The 22399-nt window shown below is 40.7% G+C and overlaps 1 protein-coding gene across 1 annotated transcript in view; it reads left to right on the plus strand.

The window, feature by feature from the left end:
* The window catches only part of fat2 (FAT atypical cadherin 2), a 91788-nt gene extending 75672 nt beyond the window's left edge, over positions 1 to 16116 (plus strand). Inside the window, exons 24-29 of the mRNA XM_070913111.1 lie at positions 3029 to 3482; positions 5521 to 5674; positions 8250 to 8352; positions 8495 to 8643; positions 9273 to 9553; positions 15401 to 16116. Coding sequence (XP_070769212.1) covers positions 3029 to 3482; positions 5521 to 5674; positions 8250 to 8352; positions 8495 to 8643; positions 9273 to 9553; positions 15401 to 15903 — 1644 coding nt within the window. The 3' untranslated portion in view covers positions 15904 to 16116. The remainder of the gene's footprint in view (positions 1 to 3028; positions 3483 to 5520; positions 5675 to 8249; positions 8353 to 8494; positions 8644 to 9272; positions 9554 to 15400) is intronic.
* Positions 16117 to 22399: the final 6283 nt, after the last annotated feature.

Raw genomic sequence — 22399 nt, forward strand, 5'->3', positions numbered from 1 at the left:
TTCAGCGTCTTACTCAAGGACACAGAATGGGAGAGTAGAGTAAAACGTGTGATATGTGACGTGACGAGACGTCTTTTTTAATATCAGCCTCTCTGTCTCTTGGTCGGTCCACCACTTTGGGCAAGACTGAAATATCTGAACAACCATTTGATTGATTGCCATGATATTTTCTTCAAACATTCATGGTCCCCAGAGGGTGTACCCTGCATAGTTTGGTGATCCTCTGACTTTTCATCATCACTGAAAATCCCTGATTTAACACCATACTGCCCATTTTTACATGTACATTTTATTTATGGGACCAGTCCTTTTTATATTCCTGTTTGAGTCCCATTTACAGTTGGGCGCTGATGATTTGATAATGATATATACCATGAGACCATGGTCGACATGTCGTTACACTGCTTCAACAGAGGTTGCTATACCTGTAATTTCTCACGTTAGATGATGATGGGAAATGTTACACATCAACGATTGCGACTGCTTAATGGCAATATTGGATTTCGAGGCTTTTAGCATCAATGTGATTAAGCAGCTTGATTCGTCAGGTATTCAGTTCACTGGGTTAGACAAATCCTAGACATTCACAAAAAATGAATTACTTAAGTTAAAGCAGTTACCACTATAGCTCTGTGATCATAGATTTATATAATTGACATTTATACCATTAGATCAGTCTAAACAAATATTAAACTCACAGTACAATTAAAATACTTACAGATGCCTTTTTCTGTCTAAATAAAGTAGAAATCAAAAGTTTAAGTTGCTTGTGTTTGTAATGATGTAAAATTTGCTGAAATCCAGTGTCCATCATTTTTGGGCGACTGATCTAACAACCACAAGGGGGCGCTGGTCTTTAACTGTCCATCAATCACCTTCCACTGGAGTCTCTTTGAATCCTTCAGTACGTGCAGATATGAGGCATGCAAATAAATAAAGCTATTCCCATGTTAGCACATTTTATTATGTACCACAACAAACTAGTGAGCGTGCTCCGTGAAGCTTTTATCACTGCAGAGGTGCAGCGCTGCCTCCCGCATGCTCTCAATACCTGTGTTTGCGTGCAGTGTGCGCATACATCACATGCAAGCAGAATACATGAGTGTAGCAGCCGAATATTAAGCTTTGCCCAGCAGTATTAAAGCTCCCTTCAGGGTCGGTGATTTATGGAGTCATGAAACACTGATGCTGTAGAGCTTCAGTCCCTGTGGACTTTGACTTGACACGGTGCCTGCGCTACATCGGCTGTGCTGATACTGTAAAATCCTTAGTGCGTCAAACTGTGCTATCTATCTTCAAATCATACCACAAGTCACACCAAGTCATGTAAAATAGATTAAAAGACAAGCGACAGGCGCCTCGGATGTCTCCAGGTTTTCATTTGTTCTTCTGCCAGCGCTTCAGCATCTTCCCATGATAAGCCGAAGCCAGAGCAGCCCTCATCTCCCTCCCCTCCCTCTGTGTGCTGTCATTGATCCATGTGAAGGATTTCGCAGGTCCGTCCCTCCAAAATAAATCATTCCTGTTCGTATTTTTCATCAACCCAGCCACAGGGAATCAAACAGAAACCTCTGGCAGGGACTGAGAGCAGACCAGCGTCGCCCGGAGGACGCCCTGCAGAGCCTGAATGCTGAGCAACCTGTCCCTGATATACTTGAGTTTTACAGAAAGCAGGAAATAAAAAAACTCCAAGGAATAAAATAAATCTGCAAAACAAATAGAGAAGCGCTCATCGTCCTGCAGCAATTAAAGGAGCAGGAGCCACGCAGAGTGGTATCAATAATGCATCGCGGCTTTCAGTGTCCGATCGGGTGATGCTTGGCAATTTGCAAAACACACATTCCATCTGTATATTTAATAGGGGAGATATGAGGAGCCTCCCGTTACATAAAGAAAACACGAACAGATAAAAAAAAAAAAGCTGCTGGCTTGTTAGTTTGTGGGAGCGCTGAGCGTGCAGAAACGTTACGAGGCTCCTGCTGATGTTGATGAAATGCTGAATAAATGTGAGCGACTCTGAGCACTGCGAGGTGTTGTACATCAGCAACATGGGGAAGGAAGCATGACATAACAGCGAACACAGATTGTATTTGTGTCTCCACAGGCTGAATGTAAAGAAGTTACCAGAGTTGCTGGCATTGTGTATCTGGTGCGCGCTTGCTTAAGTTTTCCTGTAAGGCTTGTGTATTTATTACTTTGGTACATAAAAATAAATAAATACCACACTTTGTTCTCTCTTCGTACTGCTCACCAAGCTTGCAACAGTGACTTTATGTTTAGACCCGTCCAAACAACACAGGAGAGCAGAGTTGGTGCAGATTAAAACATGGTTACATCTAAACGTGGTTTCGGCAGCATTTAATCGACTGATATTTCAACATAAAGAAAGTCCTAACAACATGTTGAAATACAGCCTTTTAAAAGCCGCTTAAACAATGATTATATGTAACCTAATCGTCTTGACAACCTTTCACTTTAAATCCAATTCAGGCCACTTTCAACCAAGACATCGAGACATCTTCTGACCTTCAAACCACCAAATCAGTGTTTTCGGGGAGTAATAACACCAGCAGAAATTGCTGTAATTGAATGAAGAAATCAATATAACAAACACCATAAAACAACAAAGTCTAAAATGCCAACTGAATGCAAACCGATGAAGACGAGTAAGAGTGTGTTGAACACATCCGGACTTAAACTTTTAGTTTGAGTTGACGTCTGAATGGTTTTGATCTTTGAAAATAAAGATTTCTGACTTTGTTATTTCTAAATCAAAAGGTGTCGGCTCTATTTACCTCAATAAATTGTAACAAAAAAAATAAATAAAAAGTAGTCGAACGACCCTGACACATCCATACAGAACATTTATTACTTGAAGCTAACAAACTGTGGTGTCAATATGAATATATATATAGACATAAAAACAATATCAGATATAATCTTTATGATTTAGAATCATAATAATATTACCTAGAGATTCTGAGCATTATTAGCTTGTTGCTAACTGACTCTCATTCTGCTTCTACAGGTGACCGATGGAGAGCTGCAGTTCAGGTACAGCTGTGGAAACACCTCCCCCGGCTCCTTACTGATTAGATCTGATCCGGTGTCAGACGGCCGGTGGCACAGCGTCCTGCTGGAGGTCAACTCCACCGCCCTGAGGCTGACCCTGGACCAGCAGCATCCTGCCTTCGCCACCCTGGTCGAGCCGTGCCGGATGATGCGTTCCCACGGCGCTTTGCTCTTCGCTTCTTTCACTCAGGACTCTGCTGCCGAGGTCCACCAGCATCCACATAATTTCACTGGCTGCCTAGAGGGCCTGGAGCTCAATGGGAAGCCAATCGGTGTGGGCGATACAGCGGCGTGGGCTGGGCCGGGGAGCAGGAGGGTGTTTGGGGTGTACCAGTGCTGCAGCAGGGCAGGAGCCTGCGACATCAACCCCTGTCAGAACGAAGGGGTCTGCGAGGAGGACGCCAGTGGAGGTGAGTGAAGAGGTCACCTGACCCGAGCTCATTAAATATGCAAGACCAAAATGAGTAAGAGTTGAAGTTTAAGTTAAGAAAACAATCCTCTAACAGACGCCGGGTGTGTTCAGCGTTTCTTAAAGGTTACACATGCAGATAGTGACAGGTCGGGAAGTCAGAAAGTACTGACCGACTAGCTACTGACGATGACGACTGTAAGATAAATACAGAATAACAGCCTGGGGGCATAGAAATATTCTTTCCAGGGGCCCAAGATTCTCAAATCAGTAATCTAAGGTTCTGATTATTACACAAGGAAGAAGTAGAAAGCATGAAATATTTTCAGTTCTTCAAGCTGCAGAACACCCTCTGAGTCGGGGACAAGCCACAAAGATGTGTTTGGCCTGAAATCCTTCTCAGACTCTCGGCCCTTTATGTGACTGCTTGCTTTATTACCGTTTTAGGTTATCACTAATTGGCCAAATCCATCAGTTGTTGGCAAAGCACAAAAGATAAAAAAATTGGTGTCTGAGAGGCTTGCAACGTCTCGTCTTTTTTTTTTTTGTATCACAAAAGAGGATGTCTGGCTGCTTGCCTTATTCTTTACTTAGAATAGCAGCTGATAAGCACACCTGCAACTTTACAGATAAAAGACCAGGAGCTTTAAAATAATATTATTCTCATGAGTCTCTGTGAGAGAGCGCAGGCAATATGTTCCTTCTTTTTCTAGTAAGGTGGATATTAAACCAACATAAAGCTGTGAAGAAGATACAGATCTCTGTGCTTCAGAAGAACAGTGTAAACAAGCGAACCCAGAGCTGCTGCTGTTGGTATTTCTTGGGTTTAACTGTTAGGTCATTGAGCTGCATAATTTTGTACAATAAGAAAATGTCCACCGTACCCCCCATGGGCACGAGACACAAGGTTACAGCCACGCATTACTTTTCTCAGGACGTCAAATCACATTTCAGTTATGCTTCAGGCACAAATTGTGGGGTGCGATGCCGAACAACAAGTAAATATTATTTCCCAAAAGTCCTTCCAGGTCAAGCAAATGTAATCAGACAGGCGGCAAAAACAATGTAGGCTGTGGATGTTTATTTTTACTGCGGAATATGAAGTTGTTCCCCTACTGTTTTGTTTATCTCCTGAGTAAAAAGGGATGTGAAGTAAGATAGCAAGGTTTAACTTTAACATGTCCATCTAAAATGAGATGAACACCACAAAAAAAGATATGTAACAAAATAGTCTAAACTCAAAGGTCCACTTACTAGCTTTTGGCGCTTTCAACCAGGAAATGGAGCTGTTTCAGGTGTCATCGTGTCATTACTAATTATTATTAATTTGGATGTGCAAAAGTGCTCGGGTGACTCACACCTGCAGTAAAGCAAGACTGTGCTTTTTCTTAATGTGTGAACCTTGTCAACTCGAGGATGTGTCATTTTGAAATCAAATCCTTTCTGGTTTACTTCAACTTTCAAACTTCAAATAAAAATTCAACAACCAGGGAGTTACTTTGATGTAATTTACTTTTCAGTTGGTACTTTCTCACATTTTCCAAACATTAACTTTACTCTAAGAGTACTAAACACGAGGGAGAGAGTCATGTTCCGTCCTCAGAAATCATCTTCTGTCCTTGCTGCATTGCATTCTGCTCTATTTCAAGCTCCTGTGGGTAGAAATTGGTCTGTGGTTTTCTCCTTCTGTGACGGCGGGACTCTGGATCTAAAAAAAGATCTGCTCTTCTGGGCGTCTGACAAAAACATGATGTTTACTGTTGATGTTTTAGATCAGTGGGAGCATTTCTAGTACCTGGTGATGTCACGCTGTCTGTCTTCGAGCACAAGAAGAAGAAAAAAACAACATTTCTGTTAAACAGTGTTGAAGTTTTTAAGGGGTGATTTTTCCCTTTAAATATCAAACACACTCTGGTGTTCTCTGGCTCGATCAGGTTGACCTTTGCTTTGATTATTTACTGCCTGGAGGGGAAACTGGCCGTGGCTTTGATCAGTCGCTCTTGTCTCAGACGTCTGGGTGTGTTTTATTTACTCTGCAGAGCCGCGCTGCAGGTGTGCAGGATTCTTCCACGGCGCCCGCTGCGAGCTGGCCAACAACCCGTGCGCCTCCCAGCTATGTACCCACGGCAGGGTGTGTTTTCCCAAGGCTCAAGGTTACATGTGCAACTGCACGCTGGACAACGCTGAAGCACGGTAAACACACACACACGCATATTTTATTCATTCATTTTTTTTAATCAGTAATGCATTTTTTAACGTATTCTTTAGTAACATGCAGTCGTTTCTCTACCGTTGAGCAAGCGTGCTGTGTAAAACTTCCTTCAAGAGACGATGATGATGCTGTAAAATGAGTTCAAAAGTTTGATGTTTTAGAAGCTTTTACACAAGATTCAAATTAAAAATAATCAATGGTAGTTTGATAACTAATAACTAAGTCATTTGTCAAGTAAAAATGCCAAATATTTGCTGGTTGCATCTACAACGAATAAGCTTCTTTCTGGGTTTCATGTTGTACTGCTATACATTTAACACTTTTTTCCCTTTTGTACAGACTGCATTAGCAATTTCAAAACATCGCTATGGCCTCTGGTAGCACCTGATTGGTATTATTCAGGGTTTGTTTTTTTTAACATGGGTTTTTCTCATAACTGACCACGATTTGCTTCAGTAATAATAACATGAGGTGAGCAGCGCAGTGCCACTTCAAGCTGGTTGTGGCTGAATCCAAATGGAAAAGGTGGTGCGGTACGGCCTCTGACCACAGTTAAAAGCTGTAAAAATATGACATTAAAGTTTGTCAGAGCATCTCTGCTACCTGCTGCTGCTGATGACAAGAGATTCTTGTACTCCATTGTGAAGTCACTGTACTCACCAAGCACCAACACCGCGTCTACACAGGAGGCGTAGCGTAACTCAAATGTACTGTGGTCGAACAGATCACGTACAGCCACAGTATAATTAAATACTCAGAAGTATAATCAGGAGTCAAACAAGGCCAAATAAATAAATAATAAATACCTACACCAGCACAGCCCTCATTATATGCAACATCACTTACACTGAACTACATGTTTGCATTCCGAGTAACCATGCATGACCTTGAATTTGCATGTACATGTATATTGGACACTGGCACACACAAACACATTTGTTTATCACCCAACAAGCAGCTCGTTGTATTCCACTCACACCACCAACAGTCACGTTCAAACGAAATTACAGCAGCATTTGCATACTCCTTCTTTCATTAAGGACGCCTGTGGAATTCCTCCTCGCGGCTATTAACAGCGGTCTATGTTCCAGGTGGGGTTTTGATTAACTCGGTGAATGAATAATGACCGCTGGATCGTAATTGCAGGAAGTGGGAGTTTGCTGTGTGACTTGAAAAACACAGAGATGGATGTTTTATCATGCTGTGAAGGTTTTTGATGCCGTCTGATAATTATCTTTACATGTGCGTCACATTGTAATCAGTCTTTGCTTTGGACAGTAGCACTAACAATGTCCACTGTGTATTTTGATTTAATACCATCCACATGAACCAACAGTTATCCATCCAAGCTGTGTCCCATACAAAGAAAAATACAGTTCATCAAAAAACATTTCTCTCTTCACAAAACCAAGAAAAAAAACTGCTGAAAGCTGTATTTTGCTCTGTAACTGCTAGAATACACTTTCAGTGCTGTACAGCAAGGGAATTCAACACCTGGGAAATGTGTGGGTAAAGCTGAACACCAGGCAGGTTTATGTAAAACAAAATGATAGGTTTTGTCAGTATCGCAGCAGCGGCACTTAGCAATCAGAGCTCTGCCAGTAGTCCTCGGGGTCGTGTTTCGTGCCTGGGCCTGTACGATGGAGGGCCGCAGTGAAGCTCTCAGTATCATCAGCCAAATTTAACCTTCATTCCTGGGCCAAGGTGGCAGCCTTCAGCTGCTCTTCACTCTAGCACTCTTGTTCACACTCCATATTCACACAGACGGCAGTCCACAGCGGTTTAGAGAGAAACTTCTTGATCTCTGGCCTCAATCTGCAATTGGCTGATCTGAATTCCAGACACATGCATGTTGCTTCTGTCATGAGAAAAGTTTTAATCTTGAATCATTTAATTTCAACTGAAGGATAACTTGATTTATGTGTAGCCTGAGAAAAAAATCCACTACCTTCAATCTCATTATCTTCAGTTTTTTATTTCAGACGGCGAAATGCTTTTAAAACCGTCATTTGTCAGCATATATTTTACTAACTTGTATGAAAGGTGCTACACAAATAAAGTTTGATTGATGTTTATTGAAAGTTAACATAGCATAGCATATAACAAGTGTTACATGTCAATTGATAGTGTGGTATAAAACACGTACAATTGCTGACATTAAAATACTAACAAGCTAACATGTTGAATGTTAACATGCTAAAGCTATCATGCTAACATGATAAGTACTACATCCTGTATGTCAGCATTTTAACATAGGTGTATGCATTAGCACATTAGCATACTAACATTATCCTTCATCTTCAAGCAAAATGTGTGTCGTGGTGTGTAATGCATTAACAGCCTTGCGGGGCTGCAAACATGGCTGCAGACATTTAGTCCTTAGTGAACTGAGCATTTAGAGCAGCACACCAACGCTGCACACAAGTGTATGTACTGAACCAGCGTCCACCACAGGAGATTATACTACATGCACACTACAAAACTACAGCATATTGAATGAAAGATCATTCCTGTCTCCATATTCTCCTAAATACAACTTCCTTTATTCTCTTCTAGCTGCCATAATCAGATAGAAGATGAATGTTCACTTAATCCGTGTCCCGGAGGCTTTGATTGTAAAGTCATGGACGGCTCCATCCACTGCGACCCGCTGCCTCAGGTCAGTCAGAACCACAAATAATGAATTCATTTACTGTTTTCAGTGAGTATCACAAAATTCTTCATTTTTGAGATGCTCATCCACAGGTACCTTGAATTATTCTCAATGCATCAATTGTCCTGTCTGTCAGGATGTGTATCAGGTGTCTCCGATGATTGGCTATGTGGAAATCATGGAGATCAGTGCCAGCGTGCTCGGATTACTCTTCATGGTTGGCATCTTCGTTTGCATCAGGAAACGTTACGTTCAGCAGAAGAAGAAAAAGCCCGTCTGTGTCCAGGACTCCAATGGGTAAGAGCACATTTTTGTGTCTAAAATAAAAGTTCAAAAGTCATTCAAAAGAGATTTTAAATTCTTTTGCAAACCATACAAAAAAGCAAAACTGGTCCTGCAGCTTTCTTGATTTTGTATTGTTATAAAGACCTTTGTGCATCCAATGGAAAACCAAGAGGGAAGTAACCGTCCCGGAAGAGAAACTGGACCGGAATTTGACTCCACCAGAAACAGAAATTCTTAAATTATACAACTGTGAAGTTGCAGAGGGACGTCCAAAGAAACTCTCTCAAAGATGATACTTGCAACAGAGCAGGCTAAAATATTATTTTCAAATCTTCGCTAATTCTTTCCATTATCCTCCAACATCCCAAACATCTATTTAAAGCTGGATTAATCATTAGCCACAGAGCAAAGGCAATAGGCACATAGCCCTGACATACTGTAAACAAACAACTGTGCATCCAGCAGTCACCAAGTAACATTACCATCCATTTGGAGTCGTGTTTCTGTCCAGCTTTTCATAAACACAGATACAACAAACATTCACTGGAAAAAGGATTTACAGATAATAGTGAAATAGAAGCGACTTCTCCAAAAAGAGTCATATTTAACTGAAACCAAAACACACGTTTTCACACCCACAGCTATTTCCAGCACAGTCTGGCCAAGAGCCTCAAAGCCGAAAACCAGGAAGTCAACCCCATAGAGATGACCACATTGGTCGGTCCCATCAACGACCTCGACCACACGCCCTTCAGGTCGCTTCGCCCGTGCAGCCAGATCAGTTCGTCAGGAGGGAGGGTTTCCTCTCCAAAGACACAGGGGCCGGTAGTGTGCAGTGTTGCCCCCAACCTACCCACCAGGCCACCGTCCAGCTCAGACAACGACTCCATCAGGAAGAACCACTGGGACATGGACTACGAAGGTGAGTATTTATGCTTTTGATCACTTTTTGTGTTTATTCTGAAAGGGCAAAACAAACCAATGTTCGAAAAAAAAAACTAATTTCACAGTTGGTTTAATTATTTACTTCTTCCATTAATATATTCACATATAAATGCACAACAGTTTTGGTTTTGATCTTATTATAGCAAGACTTTTATAGGATGAAACAAGACAAATACCAACAGCAAAATACTGTATATCAAAGGAGTGAGGCTCAAACTGAAATTCAAAATTTGAAAAATGTAAAATGTAGTTTAAAGGATACTTCATTTTGTAGTTTTTCCAGTGTGAACATACGATGCACTGAAAACACAATGAGTATTTCTCCTGTAACTGAGTCACAAGACAACTGTACTGTCATATGTATGTATTTTCATTTAAGTTGATTTCAAGTTAGTGTTTAAAATAATCTAACTGCAACGCTCTTTGCAAAATCACTTGAGAAACAATAACGTCAATGAAACTAAATCCCGGCATTCTGTTACGCTGCGAAGCCACGCGGTAACACAAAAGGTCAGGGCAGGCTGAAGGATTCAGTCATTGTAAACACGTATTTAATATTCATGCGGAGTGGTGCATCATGGGAAACACCGGACTGCCTGTAGAGTCGACTGTCAACACGCGGCGCTGATTAAACTCTGGAAGATGAAACATTCATAGACGAGGCCGGTTGGACGCGATAACATCAGGAAATAAAGTGATTTCTCTGTTTCATCTCACCAGCATGTCTTTATTTTCAACTTTCTCTTCCTGCGATTGCTTCTCTCTCTCTCTCCATCTTTCTTTCCTCTTCCTCTCTGTATGACTTTATTCTACACAACTCTCATTTCATATTCTGTCACACCTTCCCTTGTTCACCATCATCTTTTGCCCTTTTCTCCTGTCTCCCTCTCTGAATATCTCCATATGCTGTTCCTCCTTGTGCTTTCTCTCCCTCTATTGTCTTTTATATCTCTCACTCCCCCGTCTTTTCTTTTGCAGTCTGTTTCTCTCACCTCTTTCCTAACTTCCTCTCATTGGACCTCATGCAAGAACCAGTCATATGAACCGATCCGTTAAGAGAGATGTGCTTGCCAACTGAAATTGATGCATCCAGTATAAATAAAGAAAATGATAAAATTGATCACAGAAAAGTAATTAATCAATGTTTATAAATGCGCCTTTAGTGGGCATTTTACAAATCGGTGTAAAACAACAACGTTTCGCTTTAATCCGCAACTTATATGTGTGAGTCGCACATTCCTCTTTTCTAAATACAGTGTACAAATGGGAAATGGTGCATGAATGGATTGCAGGACTTCAACCTCCTGAAACAAAACCACAGGGTGGAACAGGTAGCTTTAAATATCAATTTGCGGCGGCAATTTTGCTATTGACGCAACTAGTTTGTTCAATTTAGGAGGGTTTGCTGAATCCAACATGGAACACTTGTACAAGCAAACCTCAGAAAAAGTACGAGGGGTTTAGGATAAGACGATTTGCCCTGTTTCGTTCTTTTTCACATCCCTCTTCCTTCATCTCAGTCCATCTTTTTCACTCTTTTCTACGTTGCACCCTCTTCCCCTCTTCCTCCACCTTTCTCTCTTCATCCCTCTGGTTTATTTGTCTCGTTCTCCTTCCTTCTTTCACACTCACACAATGTCTTTCTCCTCTTTTGTTCTTCTGTCATGCTCTCGCTCTCTCTCTCCTTTTCTGTGCAGCATTTTTTCTTCTTCTTTCACATTAACAGATCAATACATCTGAGCCGTGACTCATACGTCCACTGCTATGTTCTCGAGACAGATGAATAGAAGCAGATCAGGCGTTCGTCATGCCATCGCTCCCCAGGCAACGCCCGCCTGGCAGGTCATTCGTCTGCTTGACCTTCACAGAGAATAAAGGACACATTCCTGTAGTTCGTCACTTGTAATCCGGCTCGTTGTTAAAGGGGACGACGGCTGAATATTCTACACCGTGTTTGATTCACCCGGTGACCCTGGCACTGAATAGAAATCTTTTCTGTTCTGAGGGCAGATCAGGGGATCCTCCTGCACCTGAGATGCCCAAAACTGGTTAAAGATTCTGAGATAAAGATAGTATGTCATTATAAATTAATTGCAGGCTGAAAATACTTCATAGGGCCTTCATCTTTTATCACTATCATCATTATTGAACTGGTGATGAAGCATCCAATCAGAGCCTCGTCAAACTGTCAGCCATCATGAAGCGATATATGATGGTAAAATGTTCCAAACGCTCTGAAACTGAAGTGGTGCTTATTCGCCAACCACATGATGTTATTTTCACACTGCTGCATTTATAAAAGACTTTAAAAGGATAAGGCTGGAGGTATTAGATATTTGTCTTAATGTCATCAAAACCAACCATGCTAACCCTATCAGCTACTGAGTCAAGTCATGTATATGTACTTTCCTACGTCAGGCTTTGGATACACGGAGAATACCTCTAGAGGAATGTGCCTCAGTTTTAGACATTTTTAGACTAAATCACAACTTTGATTCTCCATTTGTAACCTGTCAAACCTCAGGTGGTGATTACTCACAGCTCCTCTGTTTAGCCAAATATATGCAGATGAAAATCAAATGCAGCTGAATTTCAGCTCCTCTTGAACAGTTCACTTATTTGCAAACCCCAGCAGCAAGACTTCGTGTTTAGAAAAGGGAAATTGCATTAACAAATCATGATTTTTAATGTCCTCTTCAAAGCTGTTTAAATATCACATTTTGGAAAAGTACTAGAGCGTACATTGTTAAAGGGAAATGCTGGTGAATTTCAATGCACGTTTGCTAAACTATATGTCCCCAGTCCTCTAATCGTTCCGGCTCAGGAGCTAACCAAAACCGAAGTGAACCCCTGCAGCGGGCATAAATAAGTACTGTGGTGAAATTTGACACTAATTATAATTTTTATTTTCCCTTTTACGCACCGTTTCACTGATTAATAGAGGGGAGAGGCCCAGAGGCTGCAAACATTCATTACTTTACAGGTGAAATGCAAAGCCCTTAACAAATACAATATATTCCCATAGTAGACTGTTCTATTCACATTTCATGATGCCCTGAATTACTTTTCAGGGCATTTTATTCCCACTTGGACTTGAGTTTGAAAAAGAGGAGCTTCAGGTAAACAGTTCCCTGTAAGTAGAGCTCGGTTTGGTGTAAAAAATCTTCAAGTGAACAAAGTAATTCTGCCATTATCAATACAGCAGCCCACGGCGGTGATCTGAGGCCTAGTCCTCTGTTTCCCTGCAGCTTCAGAAAAAGAGCAGCTCTTGTTCCTAACAATTTATTGAACAAAGTGTGGAAACAAAGTTAGACTCTAGCTAAACACCCCCTAGTATAATATTGGTTCCTGTAATCATTCCTCCCGTCCTTATTAGCCGTGCAGCGATCCTTTCCTAATGTAACTCCAGAATAACAAACGGGACAACTCCACAACTAGTGAGCAGCTCAGAAGGGAAACACACTACCCACTTGATTTGTATACTCGTAGTTTTGCACAGGAAGAGATCCGTAGATTTAGTCCCTCTTCTTTTACAGCGGAGTCGCATAAAGAAGGTACATCAGTATCGAACCCTGTCTCCATTTATGTAGTACTAAGATGTGTTACCAAATGTTGTTCAGGGTCAAGAAAAGATTATGTCTGTCTTATGTCACTGTGGAACCAAGATGAAGATCTTTCCCTAACCATAAGCAAGTGTTGTGAGCACTGAAACATAACAATAAAAGACAATCATCACGCTTTAGAGGCTATAAGCCAACATTAAAAAACACACTAAACAACACATAGTAGGCAGGTGCATTAATTAAAAACACTGATGAAAACAAGATAATCCAGACAGCATTAAGTTTATAGTATTAAGTCGATAGCATCGAAGCTTTCGCTCGGTGCCATAAAAGTATTGAAGGTCGATACGCAGCCCGGCTCTCTTCCCTTCTTCTTTCGTCTGTTGTCATATTCACCTGTTCGTCCCTCACCCCTTCATTTTGTCTCCCTCCTCCCTCTCTCACCCCTCGTTTTCTCTCCTAAGTACCTCTCTCGCTCTTGTTTCCAGTCTCTCCTCGTACCTCCCTCAGCTACTTTGTCTAATTTTCCTCTCCCCGTCTCACAATGCGAGCAGCTGGGAGTCTACTTAGTATTCTCAGTACCTCGAGTGACAGCAGGAGACTTTTGTAATGTCGTTTTGTTTGAACAAAGTGTATAATGCGTCTGCCTTGTTAGTTTGAGATTTGGGGATGAAGGGCAGGAATTTGAAGTGGTAATCCTCAAGAATCCTAATTTTGTTTTCAGATTTTGCCTCCCATCTTTTCTGCTAAGCGCTCATCGCTGCAGGATGTTTCCTGTCAGTCAAACAGTGGGAGCTGAGCTGCGACGCCTTCCTCGTTTGTCTGCCTCAAAAAATCCAAACTACGTAATGGAGACCATGTTTCTAAATTACCTCAAACGTCTTTGGCATTTCTGTATTCCAACATGGTGACACATTATATCTGTGGCATTTATTAGGTTATATTGTGTAAGTGCGACAAATTAGTTCATTTATGCAGCTTTGACAAAGTAATGACTTTTGTAATAAGTTGTGTAACAGTGTGCGTCTGTGCTTGTGTGTCCTTGGACACACAAACGTATTCAGAGCAGGGACAAAGAGATTTCATTTACAATCATAAAACAGAGGTAAGAAGCAGATCCTCACATTGGAGATGAATACAGGCAGATGTGTTTTCTACTTTCCACACTGATGCATTGAGCATTGAGTACACTCTGAAAGGGAAAATAAGTATAAGTAAGGGAGTATAAGTAAATGAATCACTGCAAGGTCGTCAACAAGAAGCTTTGTCCTCTACAATCAAACTCAGAAAAACAACACACTCCTGTTGTCAAACCTACAGAGGAAGATTTAAAAAGTCTACCGGGTGTAACTTCTTATTCAGGATTAACACATCGTAAGGGACATGATTTATCATCAAATAAGTGTGTCAAGGTTGGGACTTAGCTTGAAATTAGTTTCAGGAAAATATTTAAGTGTTAGGAGCACACACTGGGATGTACAAAAAGCTAGAGGAGCTTATCATCAAGGTTGCCCTTGAATTGTCCATGTTAGTTGATTGTAATTCTGTTGATCCAAGAAGAGAGGATTATTCTACTTCTGCAGTCATTAGAAGTCTGGATCAGTCATTTGTCTAAAATATTAAAGTAAATGTGGTGACTTTAGGACATTGAGCTTTCTTTAGACATCTCCCCTCCTCCTGTTCCATGAATCAAACCCACACCACTTCAAATCCACAGTGAAGGATTTAATATGCAAATAGTCAAAGCTTTTTTAAACCCCACGTCTTGCTCAAATGCGTCCTGCACAGCAACGGCTCTCCTAGTGTTTATTAGTATTAATCTTTCAGCAGCTATTCAAAACGAAGTGGTAAACTTATTTTTGAATCTCACTCTGATGGATGTGGACTTGTAGAAACACTGGTCATGTCAATATTTTCACAGGCAAATTTACACAACTGCTATTTTATATATATATTTATATGTTTATTTATTTATTTATTTTTAAGCAGGGGAAATTGTTTTAACTAAAATGCATTTTGTAGCTGTACAAGTAGATTATGAAGTTGTGCAAATCAAGGGTGAGGTTAAAATACAATCAACAGGTATTAGCTTATGGCAGATGGTCGGCCGAGTCAATATCCATATTGGCCTCAATAATCTAACCCATTCCATTTCCTGTAAATATTCGTTTTTAACTTATATCCACAGATAAACTAATAGATCTAAAGAACGTATCAGGATCAATGATTCTGATGTTTTTCTATCTGTCCTCTCTCCTTAGTCTATCCGGCAGACCCCGACTACTATGGCCGCCCAGCAGTCCAGGAGTTCCCCCAGTTTGACATCGTAGAGGACACCTACTCCACCGCCACCTCCACCATGGACTCTCGGAGGAACTCTCGATTCGGTGGCTTCCCATTCCCACTAGATCGCTGTGACCGCCGCGCTCCCCTACCGCCCTGCTACAGCAACCAGAACCTGGACGACTTCCTGGGCCCCGACGGACTTCCTCTTCCCAGCTCCCAGTGCCCCAACGAGTACACCGCCATCAGCTACTACCCTACCCAGCACGCCCGCAGCCTCGACAACGTCTCAGGGGGCTACAAGAGACTCAGCATGCGTCTGAGCGTTGCTATGCCATCGTATGCAGAGCAGGCCAGCCCGCCGCCAGCGCCGAATCCCGCCCAGCCTCAAACGAGACCAGCAGGGCCGAACCCGCGCAGCTACGACGGGTCGAGCATGGTGGAGAGCGATTACGGGAGCTGTGAGGAGGTCATGTTTTAAGACCAAGTTCAGGTCATCGATTTGCGTCCTTATTCGCTTTTAGTTTGATGTGGGAACCGAAACAAGTCCATGCCACCATGTTCTACTACTCCATTCTAAGGCAGCTTTGTGTGAAAGTACACTTCTCAGATGGGACTCTTTGAACTAAACGAACAGCAGCTCAGCAGTCTCTCACAGTGAGATCTGAGTCTTTTTTCCACTCTGACCAAGATGAAAGCACCATGTGAAACAATAGTTCAGATATCTTTCATTTGTTTGACTTGTGCCAGACTAGACGGAGTAATACGAGACTCCTCGGTTACCTCCGCAGAAGAAGTTCAGCTGAAGTTCATCCCTTTGTCTAAGAGAGCGCTCGTTAACTTGTTGGGGTTGTGAAATCGTGAACAGTATTAATGACTTGACTGTGGACTGTTTCAAAGTCAAAATAAGGCAAAACTCAAGACTTTCTAAGCTTCAACGTGGGAGAATCTCACTCTCAGAAGAGGAATCTGCTTTCGAAACATGTCCAAACGACTGCGTAGCAAACCATATCTCCTGGATTTCATTTCTCAAACACTTGTCTAACAAGCCAACCACTCTAACAACATCAATTTGCTCTGCTCTGCCAAACATTGATAATGGTATGTTTACTATGCCCCATATGATGTGACTGAACGTGAGGAAAACACTGTTGCCATGACAGCGGCCAGCGTGGCATTCAGACAACAAGGCTCATTCAGAAATGCCTTTCTAATGAAATACTGATAGAGCTTTGATGAGGACTGTCAGAAAAACACACAGGTTTAATGTGTGTCTAACGTTGGCCCACTATTTCAAATTTAAAACATATTAAAGATGACAAGCACATTTCATGCAGGATAAACATTTCATTGAACTCTTTAATCTGCTTACTGTTGCTGTTGTTTATTGTTGCTGTCTGTTGAAACGAAGGGGGCTGGATCCTCATAAAAAACCTAAAAATAAAAAAGATGAAAGCCATAAACAAGAGGGACACGGTGATGTTAGTCGTGAAATAGATGTATTTTAACTTTGAGTGTTTCTAGTATCAATCTTTCCATTACTGTAAATTCTGTAGATTCTAAATCTTTAAGCATCTTCTCGTGGATTTTAATTAGTGTGAACTAGATTACAGTCTATCATCTGCCAAGAGCCAAATGTGGGTAGATTTTCCACTAAATATCAGTTGCCGCCGGTCTGCTGCTTAAATAGCTCTTATGTGGTGATATTTACAACGAGGGTGATGGCGGTAGAGAGTGAGGAGGTTTAAGTTGATTAAAATGATTAAGCATACGATAGATTTACAAAACCTTCAAATGTACCTTTATGTTTGACAGGCGATTTATTATTTTTGCCAGTAAATAAATAAAATGTGCTTGGCCGGTGGATTGATTTCATCTTAAAGTCAAAGAGTTAATTTCGGACACTGATTCTAGTATGTTAATAGATGATAAAGGGAACACTTAATGTGGAGTAATTCTTGCAGCAGTAAAGACATGTCTATGCAGCCATTTTAAATGGTGTAAATATGCAAGCCTCAGATAAAAGAAATGCTTGTTTTGGTCAAGAGCTTGTTGTGCAGTATGCAGCATATTAATAAGTGAATGTTTTATGCTGAATCGTGGAGTCGATGTTTAGCCTGACCAGCATATTCTAAAATCCACTGTTTTGACATTTAAGAGTCACGAAATTCCCAATTAAGTATCACTTTAGACATCAAAACTTCTTTTATAAAGAATTTAGAGCAACAAATAATTTGTCATTTATCGCTGATTAAGTTGGAACTGGCAAATGTTTGGCATTTTTGCCTGAAAAATATATGAAAATAATTAAAATCTGTCGTTAAAAGATTGAAAAGGGTATTTATTTTATTGTTGATCCACAATCAATTGAATATTCATTTCAGGGCAAAAATAATACATTTTTCTAGTTATTATAATACTGTGTAAGCCACGGATTTACCCTATTAGTAAACTGAACCGTGTGACAGTGTGTGTGCTTTGTTTAAGTACAACATATATGCTAGCATACCTACAGGACGCCACATGCATTATGTATGAGTTTACACAGTGACAGTAATGAAAACAGATGTTTTGATTTGGCCACTCAGCAATCTTTTCAGTCTATATTCAGACACGAAGCTCAAATCTCTCCGCCATAGCAACCAATGTCAGCGAGTGATTGTACTGTCCAAACCCCATAAAACCTCGATCAGGCTGTTTGTGAATTCCAGCGCAGATAGACGGCCTCAAAGATCAGATCTGAGAGACAAATCTGATTTTCCAGCTGTTTGGACAGTTTGTGTTTTGGTAAGCGATGGAGCGCAGGGTGAATGTGTACACAGTGTTTACTGCCGCTGCCTCCATGTAAACGTGTTGGGGATGCAGATGATGCTTTTAAAATCAAAGCTCGCATCAACTGAATTTTTACACAGCTCTCGGAGGCTGGGGAGATAAACAAGACATGAGGGCACTGCTTGTACCAGAAAAGGGAATTTGTTGTAACATGTAGGTGTTAACTGAGATCAGGGTGATTCAAACGGGCTTCGATAGGTCGTCGGTCACAGAAAAAAATCATTTTCACTGTAACTCTCATTCGTTCTTAATGTCCTAACTGCCAAATCTCTCCCATCTGGCGCCATAACGGACGAAATCAAAGCACACACACTAAAATATTAATACATATTTAGTCACTGCTGTTTTTGCTGCAGTCGTGCTGAGCTGCTGCTGAGTTTTGGCAGTATTTCTGAAAAAGAAGACTGAAAGAAATTAGCAAAATTCAGGATGCATTAAGAGAGGCTTGCATGGCTACCACTGTACATGCAGATCATTTCTGACTTTGGTTTATCTGATGCACACAAGCTAACGAAATGTAGCTTTGTGATGTGTTTAACCTAGCTTAGCACAATCACTGGTAGCAGGAAAGTTGATAGTATCCATTAGAATATTAAAAATAAAGAAGCCTTTGAGCAACGTATGTATATTTTGTCAGCATCTTACAAATGGTTGTCAAGAAAAGCTAAGAAATATGAGCATTTATGCTTTAGAAAAGCCTTTAAGTTAATATCCTGGATGAATCATATGGGCCTTAAATGAGTGTTGAATCTAACTTGCAGTTTTCCATCATAAATTTGACAGTGTATTTATTATTTCTGCCTCCTTTCTTGGTTCAGTCTAAGAATTGTAAGACCATTTTGTGAGCAAGAACTGAGTATTTTTGAAGATCAGGGAAAGTGTTGGATCACAACCAAAAGCTTATTTTAACCAGGCTGTTAAAATTGCATAAATATACCTGCTAGCCAACATTTGAGTTACTCCCTTCTCAATTTAATCCTTTTTTGGTAGGTCTTTATTGGCATAAATAATGCGTCACTAAGTCCTCTCAACACTTTAACTGCCGTTGTTGTTGTATGCTGTGGGTAAATGTACTACGTCTGTCTATCACTGGTGGATTAACTGTGACTGCTGTTTTGCAAAGAACATTTTTTTCAGTCCTTTGTACAAAAAAAAGACCTTATAATGTGCAGGTATTGTGTTGTACATACAGTCAGTATCTGTGTTGCTGTTGTAGGTTGTTGTTTGTGCAGAATATGACTTCACTTGAATGTAAGTTACATTTGTTTTCATTCATAAAGTTTATTTTTTTATCAATGTGGGCCTCCCCATGTTTTGCTCTGTTGTTTCTCTGTGAGAGATTTTATTAAGATGTCGTCTTTATGTTTTGTTTTTCGATATTGTAAAGAGAATATGAATAAAGATATTATCTTCTATGAACACTGAAGATATCAGACTTCTTGCTGCCTCGTGTTCTCAGCATCCATCAAAACAGATGAGGTTTTAAAAAAAAAACCAACAAAAAAACCCCCACCTCTGTGGGCTTTGTCACCGTCTGGAAAGAAGTGAAAAAAACGTTAAGCCTTTTCCAGACAGGATTAGTGCTATCAGAGGAAATCATGGGTAATTTGAATTTGCCCATGCACATCGGTGATGTAAGTCACCCAGACAGGAGAATCATTTTCTTAGGGTTAGACTCGAACACAGCGACTGAGAGATGTACTGGGCTGAACAGCTGGAAGCCTGATCAATCAGCATTTCATGGGAAGGAGTTCAGAAGATGACAAAAGCAAACAGCACTTAAATCTGACTTTGCATAAGTGAGGATTGAGACAAAAGCAGTGTACTAAGCCATATTTTTTCAGTACGTTCCAATTACTCATATGCCTGCGAGACACTGTTTTGAGCTAAACATTTTACAGCATTTTAAGACTACAGCGGATGTAAGTTGTCTATTTAAATTAGGGAGGATTAAGCAACGCTGCCCACCCAACAGGATACTCAATTTCTTTACAGACAAAAACTTATGCCATCAGAATAATGTGAAAGGTGTTACACAGTGACTGTAAGTAAAGACACTGCAAATAGACGAAGGGCTTCAAAAAGTTTCCAGGACAGATTCCAGGAGTACGCAGCTCATTTATAAACAGCCGCAGGTCACGAGACAAGAAATGAAGAATGAAATGAAACTTTCAACAGGTCACAGGGGAAAAGGGAAATACTTGATTTTTGAATTCACCCTTAGCTGAAGAAAACTGGATTTAACAGCTGAACTGATTTGCTGTTCAAAGCTGAGATCAGAGGAAAAGATAACACCAAGATTTCCTTGCAGAAGGTTTGACATATTCAGCTAACTGGCCGAGGTTTATTGTAGGTTATTGCAATGGTGGTTAGAATAACCTCTGAACTGGTTTTGTTCAGAGGGAGAGAGAAATCATGGCCTGTTCTTAAAAGGTCCTGAAAACGATTCTCTTAATCAGCTTCCTACTGTGAGTGATTTGTTCCAAGGTTGAGAAAGTCTTTCTTTTTCATGAGAGAAGTGGGTGGGGTTGTGTCCCCTACAGGAGCAGCTAAGAGAAAACTCTCATATTATCTATGTCAGTGGTTCACAGCCTTTTCCTTTAGGGACCCCTATTTTACTATTGTACATACACTCAATACCTGCAGGAAGTTTGTGTAAAACTTTCCATTTGAATAAAATTCTGAACAGATTATTTCCTGTGTATATTTTAATGTACCAGACGATTTTTCCTTATATTTTTAGGGACACAATTCTGTGTCTGTACTATGATTTTCTTTTAATTTTACTATCATACATATGTTTTAATAGTCCAAGCAAGCAGCCTGGCTTTGTAATAAATAAATAGAGATATAAACGTCTAAAATAACCTTGAATATAGTTGACATCTTCACAGAAATTAATTAAATGCATGTATATTATATTTATTTCTTGAACCCTTAAAACCGGGGAGCTTTGGCGACCCCTGATGGGGAGCGGGACCCCCAGGTTGGGAACCACTGATCTATATTATCTCAACTCTCTATTTTCTCAAGAACAGTGAAGTTAAAATGAAGTTTTATTGAGTAGCAAGCAAAGCATGTGGCCGTGTGATTTGCATTTGCACACAGTAAGTGAGCCGACCTCCGTAAGTAACAAGCGGAAAGATCAAGAGGAGGCTTTAAGTGCGTTTGGAGTGTCTTCATTTTCTAATTTTCTTTTGCTAAGTATCTGATAATGCAATGAAACAATTACAATGACGTAAAACAGTGGAAATGAGTGCAGCTCGGTCCATGTACTGGAGGACAGACGTGTGTGTGACGGAGAAAAAAGGGATAAAGGCAGGATGACACGGCGACTGCCTGCGTCTGGCTGTCTGAGATTTTGTGAATATTTAAGTGTGACGGGATGAAAGAATGTGTGTGTTTGTGTGAAAGGGAGAAACAGGAAGTGTGAGATGGAGGCGCTGAGATAAAGGCGCTACAGTTAGTTGTCTGTGTTTCAGACTCTCATTACAACAGAAGCAACTCTTATCTGACCCAGTCAGCAACTTTCTGCCACATCCTGACGCTACCTGATAACGGAGTGTGTGTTTGGAGGTAGCTATAGCACATCGCATATCAAACACTACACACACACTTTCCACTGCTAATTTCTGTTGCCTGGAGGCCTGAAATATATCATCAGATTGTGATGATTTATTTTTGTTTATTATTTTGGGCGAACCAAACTTCTTCTTCAAGTTAGTGTTAGATTTTGCAACTTCTTTTGAACCAACACTCGCTGCTCTCAAACTCTTTGGTAGCTGTTGCAAATACCTGGATGTGAAATTACACAATTTTAAAAGACAAACATTCAAACTACTAAAGGTATCACAGGTGAAAAGTACACCAAAAGCTGTTTCTTAAACTGTGTTTTGGGTTTCATATACGTTTGAGAGGACCAAGGCAATCACAACCCAACGCTAAGGTGCAAGAAGGTCAAAAACGGCTCTGGTGTCAGAGCTTGAACTGACATGAAACACCTGTGCCTTTTCACACAATCACACCTGGGAAATGCAGTTCACAACTCTAGTTCCCAAGATCCAAATACATAGGAAGCTCCACAGGTACAACACATCACTACAACTGTGGATAAGCCAATACAGAAAGCAATTAGGAAATCTAAA

The sequence above is a fragment of the Enoplosus armatus genome, chromosome 10 (assembly GCF_043641665.1).
Source record: "Enoplosus armatus isolate fEnoArm2 chromosome 10, fEnoArm2.hap1, whole genome shotgun sequence".
NCBI lineage: Eukaryota > Metazoa > Chordata > Actinopteri > Centrarchiformes > Enoplosidae > Enoplosus > Enoplosus armatus.